Below are 21,378 nucleotides of genomic sequence, written 5' to 3'. Positions count from 1 at the left end.
CCATTCTGACTGCTCCCACAGGGGAAAATTACCAGTCTTGGATGGAGGCAAAGTCTTTTTCCTCCAACTTCTGATTCTGACCACAGGTTGGAAGCCAGGCAGGTATGCTGGGGCTAAAACCATAGCTACAGGAGATAGGAAGAGAGATTTGTGAGTCTCCTGGGACATGCTAATGGGATGCCAACCAGACGGTTGCCTGGATTTTAGAAACCCCCATTATCTGGATGCTAGTGGTTTTGGTAGGGGGAAGTAGGATTGATTTTCTCTGAGGTGATCTGAGGGGGTTGGGTGGGGTGGGGAAGGGTCTAACAGGCAAACTGCAAAGTCAGATAGAGCAAATAAAAAACGGCACCAGAGTTCACGTCTCCAGGACCAGACTTACAGGGCTGCCACAGTGGTCAGAGCCGTCTCCAGCTCTTCCTGGAATTTCTCGTTTGGGGCTGCTCATGTTGCACTCAGCCTCCTTCACCAGGAAGAGCTGCTCATCCAGAGCCTCCTTCTGCAGCTGGAGCTTCTGGACATAGCCTGTCTGGGTCTCCAGCTCTTTTTCCAGGGAAAAGATAATCCTGTCCTTAGCCTTGATTTCGTCCATCTGAATGAAAGGAGAAATAAGTCAAGATCACAGAGTCACAAGATGACAGACCGGGAAGAGTCCCTGGGGATGCTCTGCTGTAACACTCTTATTTTATAGAGGGTGAATTAAGGCACGGAGAGAGGAGGGGGTTTGCCCAGAGTCATACAGCTAGTAAATAGTAGAGTCACAGAAAGTAAGAGACAGACTAAGGACTTGGTCCCGAGACCTGTGCTTCCAAATCCAGGTCTTCCCACCACATTACGCTTCCCTCCCATGCAATGAAAGGGATGAGTGCAGCAGTAGTGAGAGATTAACCTGTTTTCCTTCATTACCAGTCCTTTTTGCTGCTGAATAATGTGGAGAATTTAAGGAATAACTTTAATCATTCATATTAAAGGATTAGAGAAGTTAACAATATAGAGGCCTTTAGATATCAATAGGCCTAAATGCTGAATTTTACAGAAAGGGGAATGTACCCACTGCTTGCAAAGCTAGTTAGGAGTTCGCCCAAGGTCACAATGGAAGTGGCAAAGCTGGTACTTGAACCCAGGTCTTATGATCTTAAATTCAGAATTCTTTCCACTATACAAGCTGTCTATATCATAGGATCATGTGCATTGAGAAGGGTCTTTAGAGACTGTTACTTCAACTCTTTCATTTCATAGATGAGGGAAGGCAACAACATTTATTAACCACCTACTATGTACCAGGCACTGTGCCAAGTGCTTCACAAAGATTATCTCATTTGATAAAGAAATAAAAGTCAGGAAGAGTTAAAGTGAGTTACCCAGGGCCATATAAGTACTATAAGTGGGAAAAGTAGAATTCAGACTCAGGTCTTTTGACACTAACTGTACATTCTGTTTCAGGAAGGAAGGAATTGTACATCTTAATTAGGTGTAGGAGAAGGACTTATAAACAGTAACAACAAGGTACCTCATATAGATATATGAATGTGTGTTTAAAGTACCGTTTGCTTGTGTATATGTGTATTGTGGAGGGAAGGATGATACATCCGGCTGTAATAATACCATGACATAAGGAGAGAAGTGTGGCATGGTGGAAAGGACTCTCGGATTTGGAATCATAAAACCTGGGTCGTAATTCCAGTCCTGCCAGTTATTGGCTATATGACCTTGGGTAAGTCTCTTAACCTGTCTGCCTCTCTGTTTTCTCTTCTGTAATTCCTGCCCCCCTTTTTTAGACTGTACCTATGATTTCACTGGCACGTTGTTTGGCTGCTGTTCATTCATTTCAGTCATAGCCAACTCTCTGTGACCCCATTTGGGGTTTTCTTGGCAAAGATACTGGAGTGGTTTGCTATTTCTTTCTCCAGCTCATTTACAGATGAGGAAACGGAGGCAAACAGGGTTATGTAACTTGTCCAGGGTCATACAGCTAGTACAGCTTATAGTCACAGAAAATTGACAGAGGTACTGAGAAGTTTGATGAATGGGGGATGGTGGAGGGGGTGGAAAGAAGAGGGGAGTGTCATAGCTAGTGTGTGTCAGAGGCTGGATTTGAACCTAGGTTTTTCTGACTCTGAGGCCAGGTCTCTATCTCCTACAGTAGAGAAAGATGGAAGCAGAGTAGTAAGCATGCTGGGCCAGGAGTCGGGAAAACCTGATTTCAAAATCTGGCCTCAGACAGTTACTAACCATGCATGCTTGGGCAAATTACTTAACCTCATCTGCCTCAGTTTCTTCAACTCTAAAATGGGGTAGTAACAGCAGGGTCATTGTGAGGAGTGAATGAGATAATATTTGTACAGAGCACTTAGCACAGCGTTGGGCGTATATATAAATGCTTATTCCCTTCCCGACACCTTGCTGCCTCTCACCTACAACAGGGGATAATGATGCATGTACAACTGACCTCACCTGGTTTGAAGATCGAGTGAGAAAGAGGTCTAAAGCCCTTTACGAACTCCATAAGGCTATGGAAATGTTAACAATTAGATTGTGAGCTCCCTGTTAGACCGTGAACTCCTTGAGAGCAGGGACTGTCTTCTGCCTTTGTTTGTACTTTTGGTGCTCAGCACAGAGCCTGGCACATAGTAGGTGTTTACTAAATGCTAACTGACAGTAATAATTGGCATTTTAATGATAATAAAATATTCTAATGATTATTATTATATATCATTAATTATCTATTATCATTATCTATCTATATCACTATCATTATATTATCATTACATAAAACAATTCTTTATTATGAATATAGCCCTCTTCAACCTTTTGAAATTTGTCCCAGTGCCCTCTTATTTGGCACATCCTCATCGACAAGATCTTAGCTCTGCCCAGCATCTGATAATTGTGAATAGATAATGTGATATCATGGAAAGGGCGCTGGTCTCATAGTCAGAAACAAGTTTGGTAGCCTGGCTCCGACGCTTACTCGTGACCAGGCATCTGGGTGGTGTAGGACATTGGGCTTGAAGTCAGGAAGATCTGAGTTCAGATCTGCCTTATCAGCCGTGGGACCCTGGGCGAGTCATTTAACTACCGTTTGCCCCAGTTTCCTCAGACAATAAAATGGGACAATAATAGCACCTGCTCCTAGGGTTGCTATGAAGGTGAAACGAGATCATACTTGTAAAGCGCTGAGCACAGTGTCTGGCGCATAACAGATGCTTAATAAGTGTTCATTTCCCTTCCTTCCTATGTGTCTGCAGCCAAATCATCTTAACTCTCTGAGCCTCGTTTTCCTCACTGATCAAACAGAAATAGTAATAATTAATTTGAGTGTCAGTATTATATAGTATAGCGTCAGTATTGTGGTTAGAGAGCCTGCCTCAAGAAAGATCTGGGTTCAAATTCAACTTCTAATATATGTTGACTGTATGATTCTGGATAAGCCACTTGCTACTCAGCGTCCTTGGCCACTCTCAAGTTAGACAGTGGTAGATCTCCATTGGTAGAGAGCATTTCCTCACTGGGAGTTCCTTCACTGATGAAATCAGAGATTCAGAAAAAAAAATTCTTTATACTCACAACATCCCAGGACTGTTATTAAAAAAAACACAATGTAAACTTTAAAAGCACTATAAAAATGTTGGCCATTGTTATTAGAACTAAGGAAGGTATAGATTGATTGGAGTCACATTCTTAAGCCAAGGTGACTTAATATAACTCTGGGCCTCACAAAAATTCAAAGTCCTGAGAGCTTGGGGGGACCTTGATGTGAGGTCAGCTTTCTTTATCCATGTCCCAGAAGACCTGAAGCTTAGCCACAACCTCGGCACCAATGCTCCAAAGTCAAGGTAGAATTAGTGGTTATAAGGGTGTGGGTGAGTCCCAAATGATATAGAAGCAGCTGAAGAACATGGATTTGTGATTTGTGCTTCGTTCTCAGTACCAGGGAAGTGATAACATGACTTGCAATTGACTTTGATTTGAGTGAGGGAGGGCCGTGCAAAATCACCACATTTACTGTCTCCTCCAGAGCCATCTGGGTGCAGTGGCCAGATATTGAACAGGTAGGAAGGAACCCTGGAGGCCATAAATACCAGTGGCTCCATTTTTACAGAGAGGCTGACTGAGGTCTGGCCGGTGTAAATGAGAGGATAACTGAGGTCTGGCTAATGTAAACGAGAGGCTAAATGAGGTCTGGCTAGTAAAAATAACTTGCCCACACAGGTAGTAAGGGACCAAGGCAGAATTTGAACTCAAATTTTCTAATTACAACTTCTGTGCTTTTCCCATTGTACTAGGCTGAGGTATCAGAGCGTTATTTGTGTGTGAGAGGTCCCTATACCTTGAGAGGAAACTGAGACCCAGGGGGTTAAAATAATTTGTTCCAGGTCACGTGGATCATAGCAGAACTGTCACTCAAACCCTGGTTGTTTTGAATTAAACCCAGGGCTCTTATTGTTACATCACACTGCTGTCTTTCATAAAATAAAATTTAATCTATTCCATTATTTTATAGAGATGAAACACAGTAATGCCATTATATCTTTTCATATTAATATCTATGAGGCACTGTCTGTGTCCAAAGCACTTTTATCTGTCCCCTAACTCTGCTGCTACTACACTGTTTCTGGCCTTCATTACCTCTCATGTGGATTATTATAAATAACCTGCTGACCTGCCTGTTTGACTTCTTCTTCCTCCCCTTCAATCCATCTTTCAGAGAGCTGCCAAAAGAATCTTCCTGATACACAGCTCTGACCATGTCACTCTCCTGCTCAAAAGCCTCCCATGGCTCCATTTTGCCCTTTGGAATGGGCTTTCCTGACTCAGAGGCCAGGTCGCTATCCACCATACTACCCTATCTCTCATGTACAATAAGAGATAATAACGCTTGCACTATTAACTTCACATAGTTGTACAGATCAAATGAGACGGATAATATAAAGCATTTTATAAACTCTACAGGGCTATGTCAAGGTCAACCATTAAACAAAACTCTTCTATTTGATCATAGGATCAGAACTGAAAAGGACATCATTAAACTCCAGTTTCTCAGCCTGGCATTGCACATTCCTCCCCTTCACAGATTCTCCATTCCAGCCAAATTAGACTCTTCATTCCCTGTTTCAATCCAGCTTCTACTTCCTCCATGCATTTGCAGAGATCTGGAAAATACACGGGGAGCTAGGTGGTGCAGTGGAAGGTTCACCTTCCTGAGTTCAAATCCAGGCTCAGCCACTTACTAGCCACGTGACCCTGAGCAAGTCACTTAACCCCATTTGCCTCAGTTTCCTTATCTATAAAATGGGCTGGAGAAGCAAATGACAAACCACTCCAGTATCTTTGCCAAGAAAATTCCAGATGGGGTCATGAAGGGTTGGATATGACTGAAAAACAGCTGAACAACAAAAAGATATTCTCTCCACAGTCTGTCTATTGAAATCCTTCTCTTCCTTCAAGGTTTAACCTCAGGTCTCCTTCTTTCATTCAATTTATTCAATTAAACAAATATTTTTCAAGTGCCTTGTAAGACAGATACTGTGCTAGGTAGTGGGAATATTAAAAAAAATTAAAGAATCCCTGCCCTCAAAAAGCTTGCATTCTATTGGGAATGGAGTTGACACTCTCCGTGAAGTCTTCCATGATCTTCCCCAGGCAAAAGTGCTTTCTTTCTCTTCTGATTTTCCCAGACCACTTTGCTTGGTTCTCTTCTTTACTGCTATCACATTCTACCTTGTATCATACTTATTCGTGAATAAATCATATTCCCCTATTAGACGATAAGCTCCTGGAAGGCAGGACCTATGTCATTTTTCATCTCTGTATCCCCTTCAGAGCCAATCAAGGTTTTGTGCATAACGTTATTATAGGATCATTGACTTAGAGCTGGAAGGGCAATAAGGTTTATTGATTCCAATGTCCTCATTTAACAGATAAAGACACTGAGGCAAAGACTTGTCCAAGATCACACGAGTAGTGTGTTAAAAATATTTATTGAATTGAAATGGAATTTATATGTTTGGGAAGTGGCCTGATGATTTAAGACCTCATGGGGGAACATTTGGTGCCTGGATGGTACATTAAATGATGCCCCGCTGACTTAAAAGAACGTATATTCCTCAACGTATCACTATCTCCCAGGTGGTATGTGGGCACTGGAAACCAAAAAACCCAATGTTGCTCTTATTCGAATCACACGTTCATTTGGCAGAATGGTGGCCTATAGCTTCATTTACAGTTTTCCATGGCGCTTGTTACTTTATATTTAGATATTTATTGGTATAACCTACATGGTGAACACTCAGGTAAAATGCCTCTACTGTATACCTTAATACAGCAAGCATTTTGCTAATGTCCATTGAAGGATAATCTGAGAAACAGTCAGATCATGGATAATTAGAGAGGAAATAATGTGTTCTTCCTCCCCCCACCCTCACCCCCTTCTGTGATGATAAGCATGGCAAAGCAGATGTACGATAAGGACAACGGCTATGGACTTGGAATCAGGAGATAGAGGCTCTGGTCTCAGCTCTCCCTCTTACTAGCAACATGACTGTAAGCAAGTCACTTTTATTGTTACAGCGCAGAGAAGACTGGCTCTTGAGTCAGAGAACTTGGGTTGAAATCCTGCCTCTCATGCTAACTACTTACAGGACCTTGAGTAAATCATTTAATCTCTCTGCACCTCAGTTTCCTCATTTGTAAAATGAGGGGTTTGACCAGATGACCTTTGAGGTCCTTTACAGTTCTTAACCTATGATCTTATGATCTGAAATCCTTCTCTGGACCTCAGTCTCCTCCACTATAAAATGAGATCAGAATATGTCATCTCTAAAGCCTTTTCCAGTTTGGGCAATCTTTGATTCTAAACTCTAACAAACTTTTTAAAAAATGCAAATCTGTTTTCTTTTAAAATAGGCACTTCTAGGTTCTTTTAAAACTAAAAATAATAATAATCCCTGAACTGTAATATTGGTGGTTTTGAACTTTTGGCTACTACAGATTATTTATTATTACTATTATCATTATTTTTATCAGTTATTTACTATTATATTATTGAAGATGATAACAGTTAAAATATGTATACATGTATACCGATACACACATAAATACACATATGTATATATCTGTGCACATATCTGTACATGTGTATACATATACATACACATATGTATATACATACATACACATATATGCATACACACGTGTGTATATAGATACATATATATGTATGAAGAGAGAAAGAGAGAGACAGGGAGGGAGGGGGGAGAGAGAGAGACAGACAGACAGAGAGAGAGAGCACTCACTATTTAGCAGGCACTGTGCTAAGTGCTTTACAATTATTGTCTCATTTTATCATCACAACAACCCTGAAAAGTAGGTGCTATTACAATCACCACTGTATAGACCAGGAAAGTGAGGCAAAAAGAAGTTAAGTGACTCGCCCAGGGTCACACAGCTAGTAAAATCTGAGGCTGGATTTGAACTCATCACCCAGACTCCAGGGCAGGTGTGCTATCAACTGCATCACCTAGATTATGATAATGATGATGATGATGATGATGATGTTAACAACCATAATCTCATCCCATTCCATAATCTTACAAATGAGGATCATGAGACTCAGAGAGGTGACGTGTCCATGGTCATGGTGCTGGAACTGAAAGCATCCTCAGAAATTGTCTAATTCAGGAGTGGGGAACCTTTGGCCTCAGGGCCGCATGTGGCCCTCTAGGTCCTCAAGTGATGCCCTTTGACCGAATCCAAATTTAGGATTGGGGGGATTTGTTCAGCAAAGTTTGGATTCGGTCAAAGGGCCGTGCTTGAGGACCTAGAGGGCCACATGCTGCCCTGAGGCCAAAGGTTCCCTACCCCTGACAGCCTTTTCATTTTATAGTTGAGGAAAAGGAGGCTTGGAGAAATTCAATGATTTGCTCGATGTCAAACAGGTAGTGAGTGCCAAAGGTAGTATTTGAACCCAGGACCTCTGGCTGCAGAGGCTACATTCTTTCCACTCTACCATGAAATTAAGTTTTCTGATTGCACACCTGACATTCTCCATACTCCACCCTAGCTTTAAAATACTGTAGGACTTTAAAAATTGGTCCATTATTTCAGTTGATCCTCACATAGCCCTAGGTAGGACAGATATTATTACACACTGGGGGCTCAATGGGATGATGCCATAATTAATAAATGTCATTGCCAGGATTAGAACCCAGTTCTTCTGCCACCAAAGTCACTTTCCACTAAACCATTTTGCCTGACACATATTATTCCAATGGAATGGACAACCAGCTCTCTGGATTCTATCAGAGGTGGCAGGAAGGTCCCTGACTCCTCAAGTCCCTCCCCTGCCCACTGGCTGGTGCCTGTGAATTCCATTCAGAGCACATCATCACCTTAGACTGACGTTATTCTACCTTTGTATTCAAATGCCAGAGGGAAAGAAGGGGGAGAGCTGATACTTTAAGTTTATCTGTCATTTACATGAATATAAAAATAATTTTAGGGATTGGATTAAATAACTTCTAATATCTCTTCTAGTTCTAAATGTGAGATCGTATGTGAGAGAGAAGAAAGGAAGGCAGTCCCCTGTGTGGTGGGCGTGTGGATCACAGAATGGGGAGAGGGGGGCAGACAGAAACAAACTTCAATGTCTATAGGCCTGGGCTTGTCTGTAAGGATCATGAAAGAAACCCCTCAGCTTTGATTTTACAAAGAAAAAAAAAGTTCTGATAAGGGAAGAATTTCCATTATAAAAGAAAGTGGGAGGATCTGTCCCATCCTCATGTGCCAGTGGAAGCAAGTCAGCAAAAGTAAATGCTTTAAAAGACAGATAAGTGGTAGGATCTGCTTGAGGAGCTGACCTTGAGAAAGGTCTGAATAGCAAACCATCGAACATGCTTCCTTCCTCCTTCTCCTTGCCCGATGCTTTCAGAGCTCATGGTCCTACACTCCTTTCTATCAGCCAATGTCATCACCAAGGCCATGGGCAGAGCAGAGCCCAAGCTCTCTACGTGCCTTTGCAGCTTTGGTAGTATTACAATTGTATTAAATGGAATTGTGAATGGAGTAGTTAGAAAAAAGAATCAGAGATGTCAAACTAGAAGGGGTCTCAGGGGTCATCTAGTTCAACTTCTTAGTTTTTGTTTTTATTCAGATGATGAAGCTGAAGAAAGGGGAAGGGAATTGCCCAAGGTAAGCTGGGTAGTAAGGAGAAGAGCTAAGAGTCACACCAAGGCTTCTCACTCCAAATTCAGTGCTCCTTCCACAACACCAAAAAAAAAAAACACATACACACAAAACAAAATGAAAGAAAAACAACGTTCAAAAATTGTGATTCATCTCAGAACACAGTAGGCTGGACATGTTTGGGTCAAAAAAAAGAAGACTGGCTCCATGGTAACTATACTTATCTCATGACTTGTTAGATCTACAGTCTCAGTTGCCTGGGTGTTCCCTCAGACCAATTATAGCTCCCAGTTCCTCCATGACTTAGGAGATTGCCTTTATGAGTGGTTGTGGCCCCCCAAAAAAACCCTTTGGGGTCCCCACTCTGGAAATGAGCCTCTCTGCACTTAGCTGGACTAGTCTTCAGATGAAGGACTCATGGTCTGTCACTGAACCTATCCAGGATAACACTCCAGCCTGGCAGGGCCTGCCACAGCTAGCATCCCACTGCAATGAACTTGAAGATGCCAGGGTCACCTCTGCACCACTGTAAGGCATTCCAGGAGGACATCAGGGGAGAAAACTCATAATAGCAACTTTACAGATTCAAAATTTAAATCTGATAGGGCACCTAATTACTGTGTTGAGTGTGGGTCTTTGAAATTCCTCATTTAAAATCTATAGATGTCATCTAGCAAATAGGATTTCCAAAGAAACCAACAAGTTGGGAAGACCATAAGTACATTCTAATGACTGAAGGCAATTTTGATTTTACTCTAATTTGAGGTTTCACATGCTAAAACACTCTGGTACTGGGTGCTTAAAGAGCTTTTTTTCAAGGTTATCATGGGGTGCTGTGGCTTTTGCTTATGTTGGCTCTATTGTCAAATAAGGGTAAGAAACCCACGTGTCTCTCTCTTGGTGAATCAAATTAGCAGGAAGTAGCATCTCTAGGAATATAGCAAAGCCTAGAAAAGACACTACCAGATGGATGGCTGTTAAAGATTCTTTTGCTTTCAATATGGCTCCTGTCTTGGAAACTTTCTTTGGGGAAGGCAGTTTCTATTTTTAAATGATTTGAGCTTATGTATTTTTGGATTCTGCTTTTAAGTGTGAGTCCTTGGACAGCTGACCAGGAAAATGTACTTAAGACAATCCCAGTGGCATTCTGAAAGTCATAGGAATGACCCTTAAAAATAACACAACTCTAATAACTCACAAAGACAAAATAATTTGGGAAGGAATAGCTATTCAACAATAGCTCCTATTTCTAATGTGCTTTAAAGTAAGTCAAACACTTCACGTTTTTGCAGCAGCCTTGTAAGTTAGGTAAAAAAAAGGTATTAGTATCTGTAATTGGTACTAACAAATGTATATTATCTCCATTTTGCAGATGAAGAAACTGAGGCCCAGAGTAAAGGCGTGACCTGTACAGGGTTATACAGTAAGTGGCAAGACTGGGATTCAAGCCCACCTTTCTTAAGTCCAAGTTCAGTGGACTTGGCTATCTCTATTTAGACAACTACTTATAGACATCTGGGCCAAAAGGAATCAATTTATAAATACTTGTAGAAACACGCTTGAGGAGAAGCATCATGGTACAGTGGAAATAGAGCTAGATAGTGTTGGAGTTTTAGGTCAGCCACTTACTGTCTGGGTCAGCCTGAGCAGCTTAAATTCACTTCTCTATACCTCAATTTCCCTAACTGCAAAATGGGGATAATAATTCCTACACTTGACATCTCATACTCTACTACAATGTCTACACTTGACGTCCCATGGGGTAGAGGAAAGCAAATCATAAGGCTTAAAGGTTTTATAATGATGCATTCATAGGGTCACAGGATCATGAATTCATAGGATTGTATGGATCATAGGTCTAGAAAGGAGCCATCAAGTCCGACTCCTTCATTTTACAGACAAGGAAATTGAGGCCTGTGGAGGTGACATGAGCCCAAGGCCACAGAAGTCACCATTTTCAAAGGCAAGGTATGAACTCAAATCTTCTGACTGTGGGGCTAGTTCTTCTGCTGCTGTGCTGTCTACCTCATTTTGATTGAGTTGGAAACCGAAACCCAGAATGAAAGGGAATTGACCAAGGTCATATATTAAATTAATAGGCAGCTGGGTGGTGCAGTGGATAGAGCACCGGGCCTGGAGTCAGGAAGACTCATCTTCATGAGTTCAAATCCAGCCTCAGATATTCACTAGCTGTGTGACCCTGGGTGAGTCACTTAACCCTGTTTGCCTTAGTTGGTCATCTGTAAAATGAGCTGGAGAAGGAAATGGCAAAGCACTCAAGTATCCTTGCTAAAAAATGGGGTCACAAAAAGTTGGACGTGACTTAAATGACAGAATAACAAGATTTGAACCCAGGCCTTCTTGCCTCTCAGTCTGATGTTATTTTATTTTATTTTATTTTATTTTATTTTATTTTATTTTCCCTTCCATTATGGCTACAATTTCTATTTAGGATAACTGTAAGCCTTTAAATCCTTAGGTATTTTTATCCTTTGTAAACCTTTAAGCATCATAGAAATGTGAGCTCTTAGTATAATTAAGCATTGATAGAGCATAGTTTCCAGGACAGAAAGGTGAAATCAAAGGCCCAATTTGTGTGTGTGTGTGTGTGTGTGTGTGTGTGTGTATTATATTTCATGCAGTTCCCTTGAGTTTTCAGGGAAGGTTGTCAATTCACCAGGTGAGAGGAACAGTGATAAGGAGGCATATTTCCCAGTGACCACGATACTGTGGTAATACAGCAATCTCAGGAACCATAGGATTCCATCAGCCCCTGCCAAGTAGTTCTACTAACCAGCCTCCGGATGTCGCGCTCACAATCCCATTTGATCTTAGAGATGGCTTCCTGGTGGGACTGGTGCTCACTCCGCAGATCCCCGGCCTTGATTTTGTCAGCCTGGATCATATTGTTCAGTGCCTCATCTACCTGCTTTTTGGCTGACTTGAGGTCAGTGATCTCCTGCAGAAGCTTGAGGCGCTCTGAGTCAAAGAGTTTCCGGGCCTCCTCACGGGCCTCAATGGTCAACGCTGTCCTTACTTTGTCACTGCTGCCATCCCGGAGGGCAAACAGGGCTGACTTGAGCCTCTGGATCTCCCCGTCACGCACTTTGACTGTCCGTGCCATCTCCTGCTCATGCTGCTTGATCAGGTTCTCCCGGACGGCCTGCAGTTCCTTCATTTTTTCCTCATGGAGTTTGGCCTTGAGCTCTGTGACCAGGACTGTGTGTTTGCGCTGCTCCAGTTCACGTATACGTTTGGTTTCTTGGGTTTTCTCTCTTTCGAGCTTTGCCACCTGGAGCATAAAAAGAAAAAAAAAATAAGAGAAGAATGTTCACAGAATGCAAGGTTCTTTATATAATTTATCTTATCTGATCTTCATAGCAACCCATGAGATTGGCTCTAGGATGATCCTCATTTAACAGATGATGAAATTGATGCCTATCGTGTCTGAGGTTGAATTTGAACCCATCTTCTTTCCCCACTGACTTCTTCCTTTACCCCTTCCCTGGTCCTCAGACCACTACAAATTCATCCAGGAGGGTTAGGAGGTTAGAAATCCTTCCCGCCTTGACTTCCCGTTCCCTTTCCTTCCTCCCCAGTCCCAGGCCACTTAGAACTCACGAGGACTACTTGACTACTCACATGGCTTGGATGAAATAGGAATCACCAATTCTTTTTACAGAGACAGAAATCCATTAGGCCTTACCAATCACCCTGCCACTGACTCCTATTGTTCTTCAGGCAGTAGGTCTTACCATCTGTCTTGCATCTATGTCCTGTTATCTGACTTACTGGTGTAGCCTTAGGACTCCCATAATTTGCCACTAAACTCTTAGGATGTCCAGGCTTTTGTATCCATCATACAGTTGGACTTTCTTGTTGATTCATGTTGAACCCCTCCTCCCCCAGTTATGGAGTAAATACCTTGACATCAAGGACTGTCATGCTTTTTCTATTTGCATCCCCAGTGCTTAGCACAATTCTTGGCACAAACTAAACCCTTTATAAATGCTCTTCTTTCCTTCCTTCCTTCCTTCTTTCCTCTCTCCCTCCCTCTGCTCTTTCTCTTTCATTCTCTCTCTTTCTTTCTTTCTTTCTTTCTTTCTTTCTTTCTTTCTTTCTTTCTTTCCTCCTTCCTTCATTCCCTCCCTCTCTTTCTTTCTCTTTCTTGCTTCCTCCCTCCCTCCATTCCTTCCTTTCTCTCTCTCTTTCTCACTTTTTCTTTCATTCTCTCTCTTTTCTTCCCTTCTTTCCTTCCTTCCTTCCTTCCTTCCTTCCTTCCTTCCTTCCTTCCTTCCTTCCTTCTTTCCTCTCTCCCTCCCTCTGCTCTTTCTCTTTCATTCTCTCTTTCTTTCTTTCTTTCTTTCTTTCTTTCTTTCTTTCTTTCTTTCTTTCTTTCTTTCTTTCTCTTTCTTTCCTCCTTCCTTCCTTCCCTCCCTCTCTCTCTTTCTTTCTCTTTCTTGCTTCCTCCCTCCCTCCATTCCTTCCTTTCTCTCTCTCTTTCTCACTTTTTCTTTCATTCTCTCTCTTTTCTTCCCTTCTTTCCTTCCTTCCTTTCATTCATGCCAAACTAGCCTGCTTTCCCCTTCACTACATTTGGCAAAGAACGCTAAAGACAATACAAAGAGCTTTTTAAAGAACTGTGTTAGGGACAAAAGGAAGATCAAAGAAGCAATTTAACCACAGCCTGGGGTAGAAGGGACAACTACAGGAAATGATTGAGAGAGAGCAGAATTATTCAACTCTTATTTTGTTACTGCTACTTTTTTAAACTAAAATATATGTTCTCTGCGTTGAGAGGAATAGAAAAAAAAATTAACAGGGAGCTGAAAGCCCAAATAACTGGAAAGGATTCTAAGGCAGTGATGAATCCAAGTCACCATCCCTAGACAAATTATATCCCAAGATGCCAGAAGAACTTGTGCATGCGATTTTCTGAGCCTCTGTCATTTATCTTTGAAAGCTCTTCAGGAACAAACGGAATCATAGGACTGAAGGTAGTCATTTGCCTCAATTTTCATTAAAGGCCAGTGAGCTTGACTCCCATTCCTGGCAAAATGGTAGAACAAACTAGGGAAGGGATGATTTGTGAATATTTTCAAAAGCACATACCCACTAAAATCCAACTGGGATTCATCAAGAACAGGCCATGCCTGCCTAAATTAATTTCCTTTCCAACAAGGCTAATAGCCTGGCAGATGAGTGGAATGCCATAGACATAGTATGGCTGGCTTCAGCAAGATGTTTGCCAGAGATGCTCTTGCTGTGGTGATTGACAAGGTGGAAAGATGCAGAATAGCTGAGAGTAAAGAGAGATGGGTGTGGAACTCAGTGAATGACTGTACCCAAATATTAGTCATTTATGGATCACTGTGAACCTTAGAGGCATGACCCTCTATTGTCCAGGTTATCAGTGGGAATGAAGAGTTACCTGAAAGAATGGATGGGAGGGCTTTAAAAGGAAAACAAAAGAAAAACAATCTGGAGAAGCAGAAGGGAATATTAACCTGAATTAGGAAGTAGAAAGGTGCAAGAGTATGACACAGAGAATGAATGGAATGAGAACTGAACTGTAACATTATCAATGACATGAATGAAGACATAAATTCATGCTTCTCAATTTTGCAGATTACAGTGGGGCTGGAAGAGATCGTCAACACAGTGGATCAGAGTTAGAAACCAAAAAGATCTAAACAAACTGGAACAATGAGTGAAATCTCCTAAGATAAAAATATAAAAAAGATGATGGCAAAAGTCCTATACAGTATTTGGGTTCAAACAAAGCAAGTGCAGAAGTATAAGATATGTACAGCACAGACAAACAGTACTTCATGTGGAAAGTGTCTGGAGGTTTTTGGTCAGTATTATCAGTGTGCCACAGCAGCACCTAAAGCTAATGAAATCTTGGGCTACATTCAAAGAAATTCAGCGTTCACAATGATGGAGGTGATAATTTCACTCTACTCTGGATGGCATATGGATCATATTCAGTTCTGGGTACCACAAGTTAGGAAAGGCATCAAAAAGCTAGGCATGCCCAGGGTGGTGAGATGCTTGGAGGTCATGTTAAACAAGAATTGATATAAAGAATTAGGGGTATTTAGCTTGTAGAAGACTGGGAAAGCATGCTAGAAGTTTTTAAGCATTTGAGGCAACATTATGGCAATTAGAGTTTCTAAAGCGTTTTTCTATTGTTCAGTTAATTTATTCCCTTTATCTCTACAGTTTAGGAGAGAAATATGGAGCCCCAAATAATTTCTTGACTTAGTTTGTATTCTCCCTCTCAAGGCCTAGGCCTTTGAAATCATAACTCTAATTATTTATAATAAAACGACTTTATTACCTAGGTCCTCTCAATTTCTCTTGCCCTTGGAAAGGTTGCTGGCAGACTGGTGAGTGCTGTATATAAGAACTCTACTGGAATTCTTATTTATTCAGATACCCAATGTGGGAAAGCAGAAGTGTAAAGGAAGAAGGCAAATCTGCTCATTCAAAATTCCTGCCCCCACACTCATGTTCCCTGCAAAGGGGAGCTAATCTCATCGAGTTTGTTTAGAAACTGATACTGAGACAGATTAAACATTTAGCCTTTTCCAAACTTAAGCTCAACCTGTTTTTAGAGTTTAGAATTTGTGAACTGGGAAGAATGTGTGCTTTTGGTACTCTGCTTCTTTTCAAATTCAATTTATTGGTTAAGTTTTGAATAAGCTCGAATGTAATGACTACAAATCTTGAGAGGGAATGTTAGCCAGATGTTGGTTGTATCTTTTCACCCGGCATTTCCCAAATTTAAATCAATACCCCTCAACCTGACCAATAAAGTTATCATAGAATGTCAGTCTGTGATGGAAGTCACCTCCGAACACTCCACCTTGCATCTGCTGCCCTGTGTGGTTTCCACTCCACAAAACAAGATTCCTCCCTCCTCCAGGATAAGCTCATCACTTCTAAACTTACAGCTGAGTCTCTTCTCCCTTCTGATTGGAGGGCTGGAGGGAGGAGCACCAAACTCCTCCCAATGCCTTTCTTTAGATGGCAGAGGGCAGAAACTGGACTCTCAGTTCACTCCACTTTGCATCTGCTGCCTTTTCTGGTTTCAATCAGGTGCCCACTGGTGCCCCATCCCTCTCCTCTGCTTTTCCTGCCTCTTTTTGTGTGTTGGATTCCACTTTAGATTATAAGTTCCGTGAGAGCAGGGACTGTCTTTCTTGTTCTTAATTGTATCCCCAGCATGTAATACGGTGCCTGGCACATGGTAGGCACTTAATAAATGTTTATTGGACTGGATTGAGAACACAGAATGCTAGGGCTGAGAGGACCTTAGAACCTAAAGCATGGAGCTGAAAGGTATCTTAGAACACAGAACTTAGAGCTGAAGGGACCTTGGAGCTCATCTAACCCTATTGGTTTCTAATCTCCTTTCAGACACTAGCTGTGTGACCTTGGGCAAGTGACTGAACCTCTCTTAGCCTTATTTTATTTATTTATAAAATTAGTTAATTATAGCACCTGTCTCGCAAGGTTACTGTGAGATAATGACTATAAGTCATTCTGTAAACCTTAAAGCACCATATAAATGGCAGCAGTAGTAGTAGTAATAGAAGCAATAGTAGTTGTCATCCTTGTCATCGCAGTAGTTGTAATTACTGCTTGTTCATTGGCATTGCGGCTGGGATCACAGCGTTATTTACTACTCAGGCTGGGAAAAATTTGTTTCCTTAAAATAAAATTTTACAGTTCATTCAACTGACATTTATTGAGCCCCTACTCAGTACAGAGCACTATGCAAGAGGTGGGGGTGGGAGGTTGGAAGAGATATACCGAGTTTAGCTAAGATATAGTCTCCATTCTCATAGAACAATATTTTGCAATAAGTGTCTAGTTTTTTTCCTTTTTGTATGGGCATGTAAATCTGTGATTTTATTGGTAAAGGGATCTCTTGTTGGGGAAACTTCCTTGCCTATGCTATTATTAGAGACTTTTCCTGGTGCATTGAGAGATTAAGTGACCAACCTAGGGTCACATAGCTTATTTGTAACAGAGGTACAGTTTTCCAACTTTAAGCTTGGCTCATTGTCCACAAGGGGATACCTTTTATGCCATGCTGCCTCTGTGGTAAGCACATTAGAGAAGGGAAAATGAAGAGCTATGTGAGGTTAGAGGAAAGATTGTTATTGATCTGTGGGGGGAGGGGATGGGAAATCAGGATAAATTTCAGCATTCCTGTCATGGTAGAGATCAGAGATGAGGACTTCTTTAGGAAGGGCAAGGATTAAAAAAAAAAACCATGAAGCTGGATATTTGGATATCTGCTGGAGTACTCATCCAGTTCGAGATGGATTTTCAACTCAATTTTCCCAATCTCTTCTGGAGCAGGCTTGCTAAAAACCATGTGGAAACAGTTGTCTCATGTTTCAGGGACAGGGGAAGGATGGGCATAGCCCCATGTAGTACACTGTTATGGAGTTAGAAGCATAGAGTTAGAAACAGACTTTGAATTCCAGAGTTGCCAATTATTCCCTCTGTGACTGTGGGCAAGCCATCTGAGTTCTCTAGGTATCAATTTCCTTGGCTGTAGAAGGATGGAATTCACCTACATGATCTTTAAAGTCTCTTCCAGCTCTACACCCAGCTCCTTTACCCAGGGACGAGATAAAACTACTGGAGTATAAATCCTGGAGTTTACAGCAGGACAGAGCTTAGAGGGCATCCATTCCAATTTCCATCATTTTTCAGATGGGAAAATGGAGGCCTGGAGAAAGTCACATAATTAGTGGCAGAATTCATAGTATCATAAAATCTGCACAATAGAAAGGGTCTCAGAAGGCACTTAGACAAATCTTATCACAAATCTCAATTTTGAATCCCAAGTTCCCTGTGCTTTCTACTATTGCAATACTAGAAATATTATTTTATTTTTAAAATGTAAATATGTTTGGTTACATGGCTATCTTGGGTTTTAGTTGCCTATTTTGTTTATTTTTTATTTCTCAAAGTTTTTTTTTTTTAACAATTACAAAGTTCCTTCCTTCTTTCCTTCCTTTCTCTTTTTCTTCCTTCCTTTCTTTCTTTTCCTTCCTTCCTTCCTTTTTTTCTTTCTTTCTTTCTTCACAGATTCCTCTTAATATTGCAAAAGACAGTAAATTTGGAGTGTGTGTACCTGGATTTCAGTTCCTGCTCTGTTCTGTGTGAGAATATGAGCAAGTCATTTTAATTCTCCATTAAAAGGATCCAAGGATTTAGAACTGGAAGGGATGTTAGAGATAATCTATTTCAATGGTCTGATTTCATAGATGAGGAAACTGAGTTCTATAGAGGTTGAATGATTAATCTGAGGTTTCTGAGCTCCAATTTCCTCAATAGAAAATGGAAATAATAATACTTATACTGCCTGCCTCACAGTGTCATGAGGGACACACTTTGTAAATCTTAAAGAGCTATGTATGTATAGGTAGTAGTAATAGCATTTATATAATAGTTTGCATTTATATAGCATTTTAAGGTTTGCAAAGCACTTTACAAATATTATCTCATTTTATCCGCACAACAACCATGAGAAGAAGATGCTATCATTGTCTCAATTTTGAAGATGAGGAAACTGAGGCAGACAGAGAGGTTAAGCGACTTGCCTAGGGTCACACAGCTAAGTAAGTGCTTGAGATCAAATTTGAACTCACTTCCTGAGTATCACCTAGCCATAGAGGAGAAATAAGAGGAGGAGAGGAGGAAGAGTTCTTATATACAAATTGTTCAAGTTGAAATGGATCTGAGAGAGCATCCGTGAAAGCTGCATGGTATTATGGAAAGGCTGCTAGACTTGGTGACAAAAGGCATGGGATTGAATTCTACCTCCTAGAATTACCAGCTTTGTGACAGTAGACAAGTCATTTAATTTCTGTAAACATCAGTTTCTTCATCTATAAAAGAAAGATTGGAAATAGATGAAGTATATATATTGAGGCCTAAATCTTAAGATTCTTAATGCATCTGACTGTCTCTAAACCAAGGCCTAGAAAAGCCTAGACATGCCCAAGGGCATACAGCTAGTTAAAAGTCAGCACATTTCTCATGATGCCACAGCTACTGGTAAGTGGCAGAGTCAGGAAATAAACCTAAGTCTCCTGGTTTCTAGTTCACTGCTCTCTCCCTTGTGCCAAGATGTGTAGGTGGTGATGTTCCACCTTGGAAAGGCCCATGGTCATGTTTGATGCTATGACCCTCTAAGGAGGGGAAGGGGGAATCTGACATCACTGTGGGCTAAAGCCTCTAGTGCTCCCTGGAAAGAAGGTCAGTGACTCCCGGGTGACAGTCTTGCTGTCCTTTCCAACTCACCTTAGATTTCTCCTGGTGCAGTTCTATCTGAATGTCAGTAAGCTTGGTCCTGAGGTCTTCATTGGCAGCCTGAAGAGCCACAATCAGCGCCTCAGGCTTCTCGCCCTTACTCCGTCCTTTCTTGGACATTGTTCTTTGTGGAATTGAGTCTATGAGGGTTTGAATGCCTTTCAAATAGGTGCTGCCATTTCATTCATTCATTTAGTTATTTCCCCCCTCCCCCCCTCTAGTCCCAGTCTTCTCAGCACCTACAGTGTAGCATTCCTTGGTAAGGTCTCCTCATTAGCTGCTCTGGATGCCCTAGAAAAGAAAAGAGAAGAGAAAAGGCTTATTTATTTCATTTGATAAATAAATTGAGGTATATATAAGTAGGGGTATGCTTAAGTCAGCTCTAACAGGCTTGAGAGAGTCTGTTGTTAAATTTTCAGTGTAAGCATTTACGCCTTGGGGATTGGGAAACGCTACAAGTGGCTGTTCAGTCATTTCAAGTGTGTTCTGACTCTTCACAACCCCATTTGGGGTTTTCTTGGCAGAGGTATTGGATTGGTTTGTCATTTTCTTCTCCAGTTCATTTTACAGATGAGGAAACTGAGGCAAAAAGGGTTAAGCAACTTTGTCCAGGGTCACACAACTAGTAAATGTCTGAGGCTGGATCTGAACTCAGGAAAATGAGTCTTCCAGATTTCAAGCCCAGTGCTCTATCCACTGCACAACCTAGCTTAATTTATTGTTCTGTTGATTGTCTAGACTTGAGAAAGCGATAGAGAAAATTTTAATACTTTATACTTGCAAGTGTGTCCTGTATCCTCTTCTTTTTGGTGTGGGAATGGGTTCCAGTTTGTTATTAAACATTTACCAACACATCCCTTCTACAAATCACCCATGACTTAACCCCTCAGCAGAGGTTCACCCTGCCTTAAGGAAAAACAAAAGGAAAATTCAAACTTATGCAAGAGATAAATTTGTGGGTAGAAAATAGAGTTGGTAGGTAGAAAGTCAAGTTATTCAAAGCATAATAAAAAGATTCTCTGCTTTATAAAATCATCCCCGGGATGTAGTGGAAAGTCCACTGGACTTGAAGTCAGTAGGATTGTTATGAAGAGCAAAGAACTGGGGTGGGGGGTGGAGATTAAAAGGGGGACTTGGATAGCTCTGGGAAGGGAAGAACACTCCACAAAACTTTTAAAAAATTCTAGTGTTGGATGGTAGGAGCTTTGCAGAAAGTTTTCAAAAGTCTTTACCCATAATATTTTAAGCTAGTCTCCAAGTGGTGAACAATTTTTTTTAATATTTGCAAGCAACTTTTGTACAGTATTTATGAAGATAAACACAGCAATCCAAAATATCCATTGTTTCTATTCTATTCTGAAAATTTGCCAATATTTTTCAAAAGAGAATCTTCTTGCAGAATTTCCAATTACTGCCACTGGGATTTGGGGCAGTTGCAAATGAGAGAGGAGGGAATTAATTTTAATTGTCTAGAAATCATACAAAAGGAAAGAAAAAGATTAGGCTACTTGCAAAAACCCATTGCCATGGTTTTCTATAAGAGGGCAACTGCTAAATTATACTCAATTTTTTTTTTACTTATTGTTTAAAAAAAAAAAGCCAAAGCTGGCTTTACAGCTGTAGGGAACTGTAGGGAACCGCAGGCTGCCACTATAGATAATTTATAATAGCCCTTTATTTCCGAAGTTTTCATTCTGTTTCAATTTGAATAAAAATGAAAAAACAAAAATTAAAAAAACAAAGAAACAGTGAGAGCAAACTGAAATGACTGTGTTTGAAATATTTTCTTATGGTTTGTAATATTTCTATAAATTTATTATGATATTTATAGGGTGTTTTTCATCCCTCACTTTT

The 21,378-nt window shown here is 40.9% G+C and overlaps 1 protein-coding gene across 4 annotated transcripts in view; it reads right to left on the bottom strand.

Moving 5' to 3' along the window:
- The window catches only part of LOC118844487 (janus kinase and microtubule-interacting protein 2), a 97,414-nt gene extending 77,599 nt beyond the window's left edge, over positions 1-19,815 (bottom strand). For 3 of the 4 annotated variants that reach the window (XM_036752383.1, XM_036752385.1, XM_036752384.1), the window contains exons 1-3: positions 19,516-19,815; positions 11,978-12,475; positions 383-592 (exon numbers count right to left, since the gene is read on the bottom strand). In XM_036752383.1, the coding sequence (XP_036608278.1) occupies positions 383-592; positions 11,978-12,475; positions 19,516-19,644 (837 nt within the window). In that variant the 5' untranslated portion in view covers positions 19,645-19,815. Of the gene's footprint in view, positions 1-382; positions 593-11,977; positions 12,485-19,515 lie in introns of those variants that run through there. The other variant, XM_036752386.1, reaches the window with a different exon arrangement.
- Between the last annotated feature and the right edge of the window lie 1,563 nt (positions 19,816-21,378).

Source organism: Trichosurus vulpecula, chromosome 3 (genome assembly GCF_011100635.1).
Source record: "Trichosurus vulpecula isolate mTriVul1 chromosome 3, mTriVul1.pri, whole genome shotgun sequence".
Classification (NCBI taxonomy): Eukaryota; Metazoa; Chordata; class Mammalia; order Diprotodontia; family Phalangeridae; genus Trichosurus; species Trichosurus vulpecula.
The sequence above is the reverse complement of the archived record's forward strand: the minus strand, read 5'-3'. Positions and strand labels throughout refer to the sequence as shown.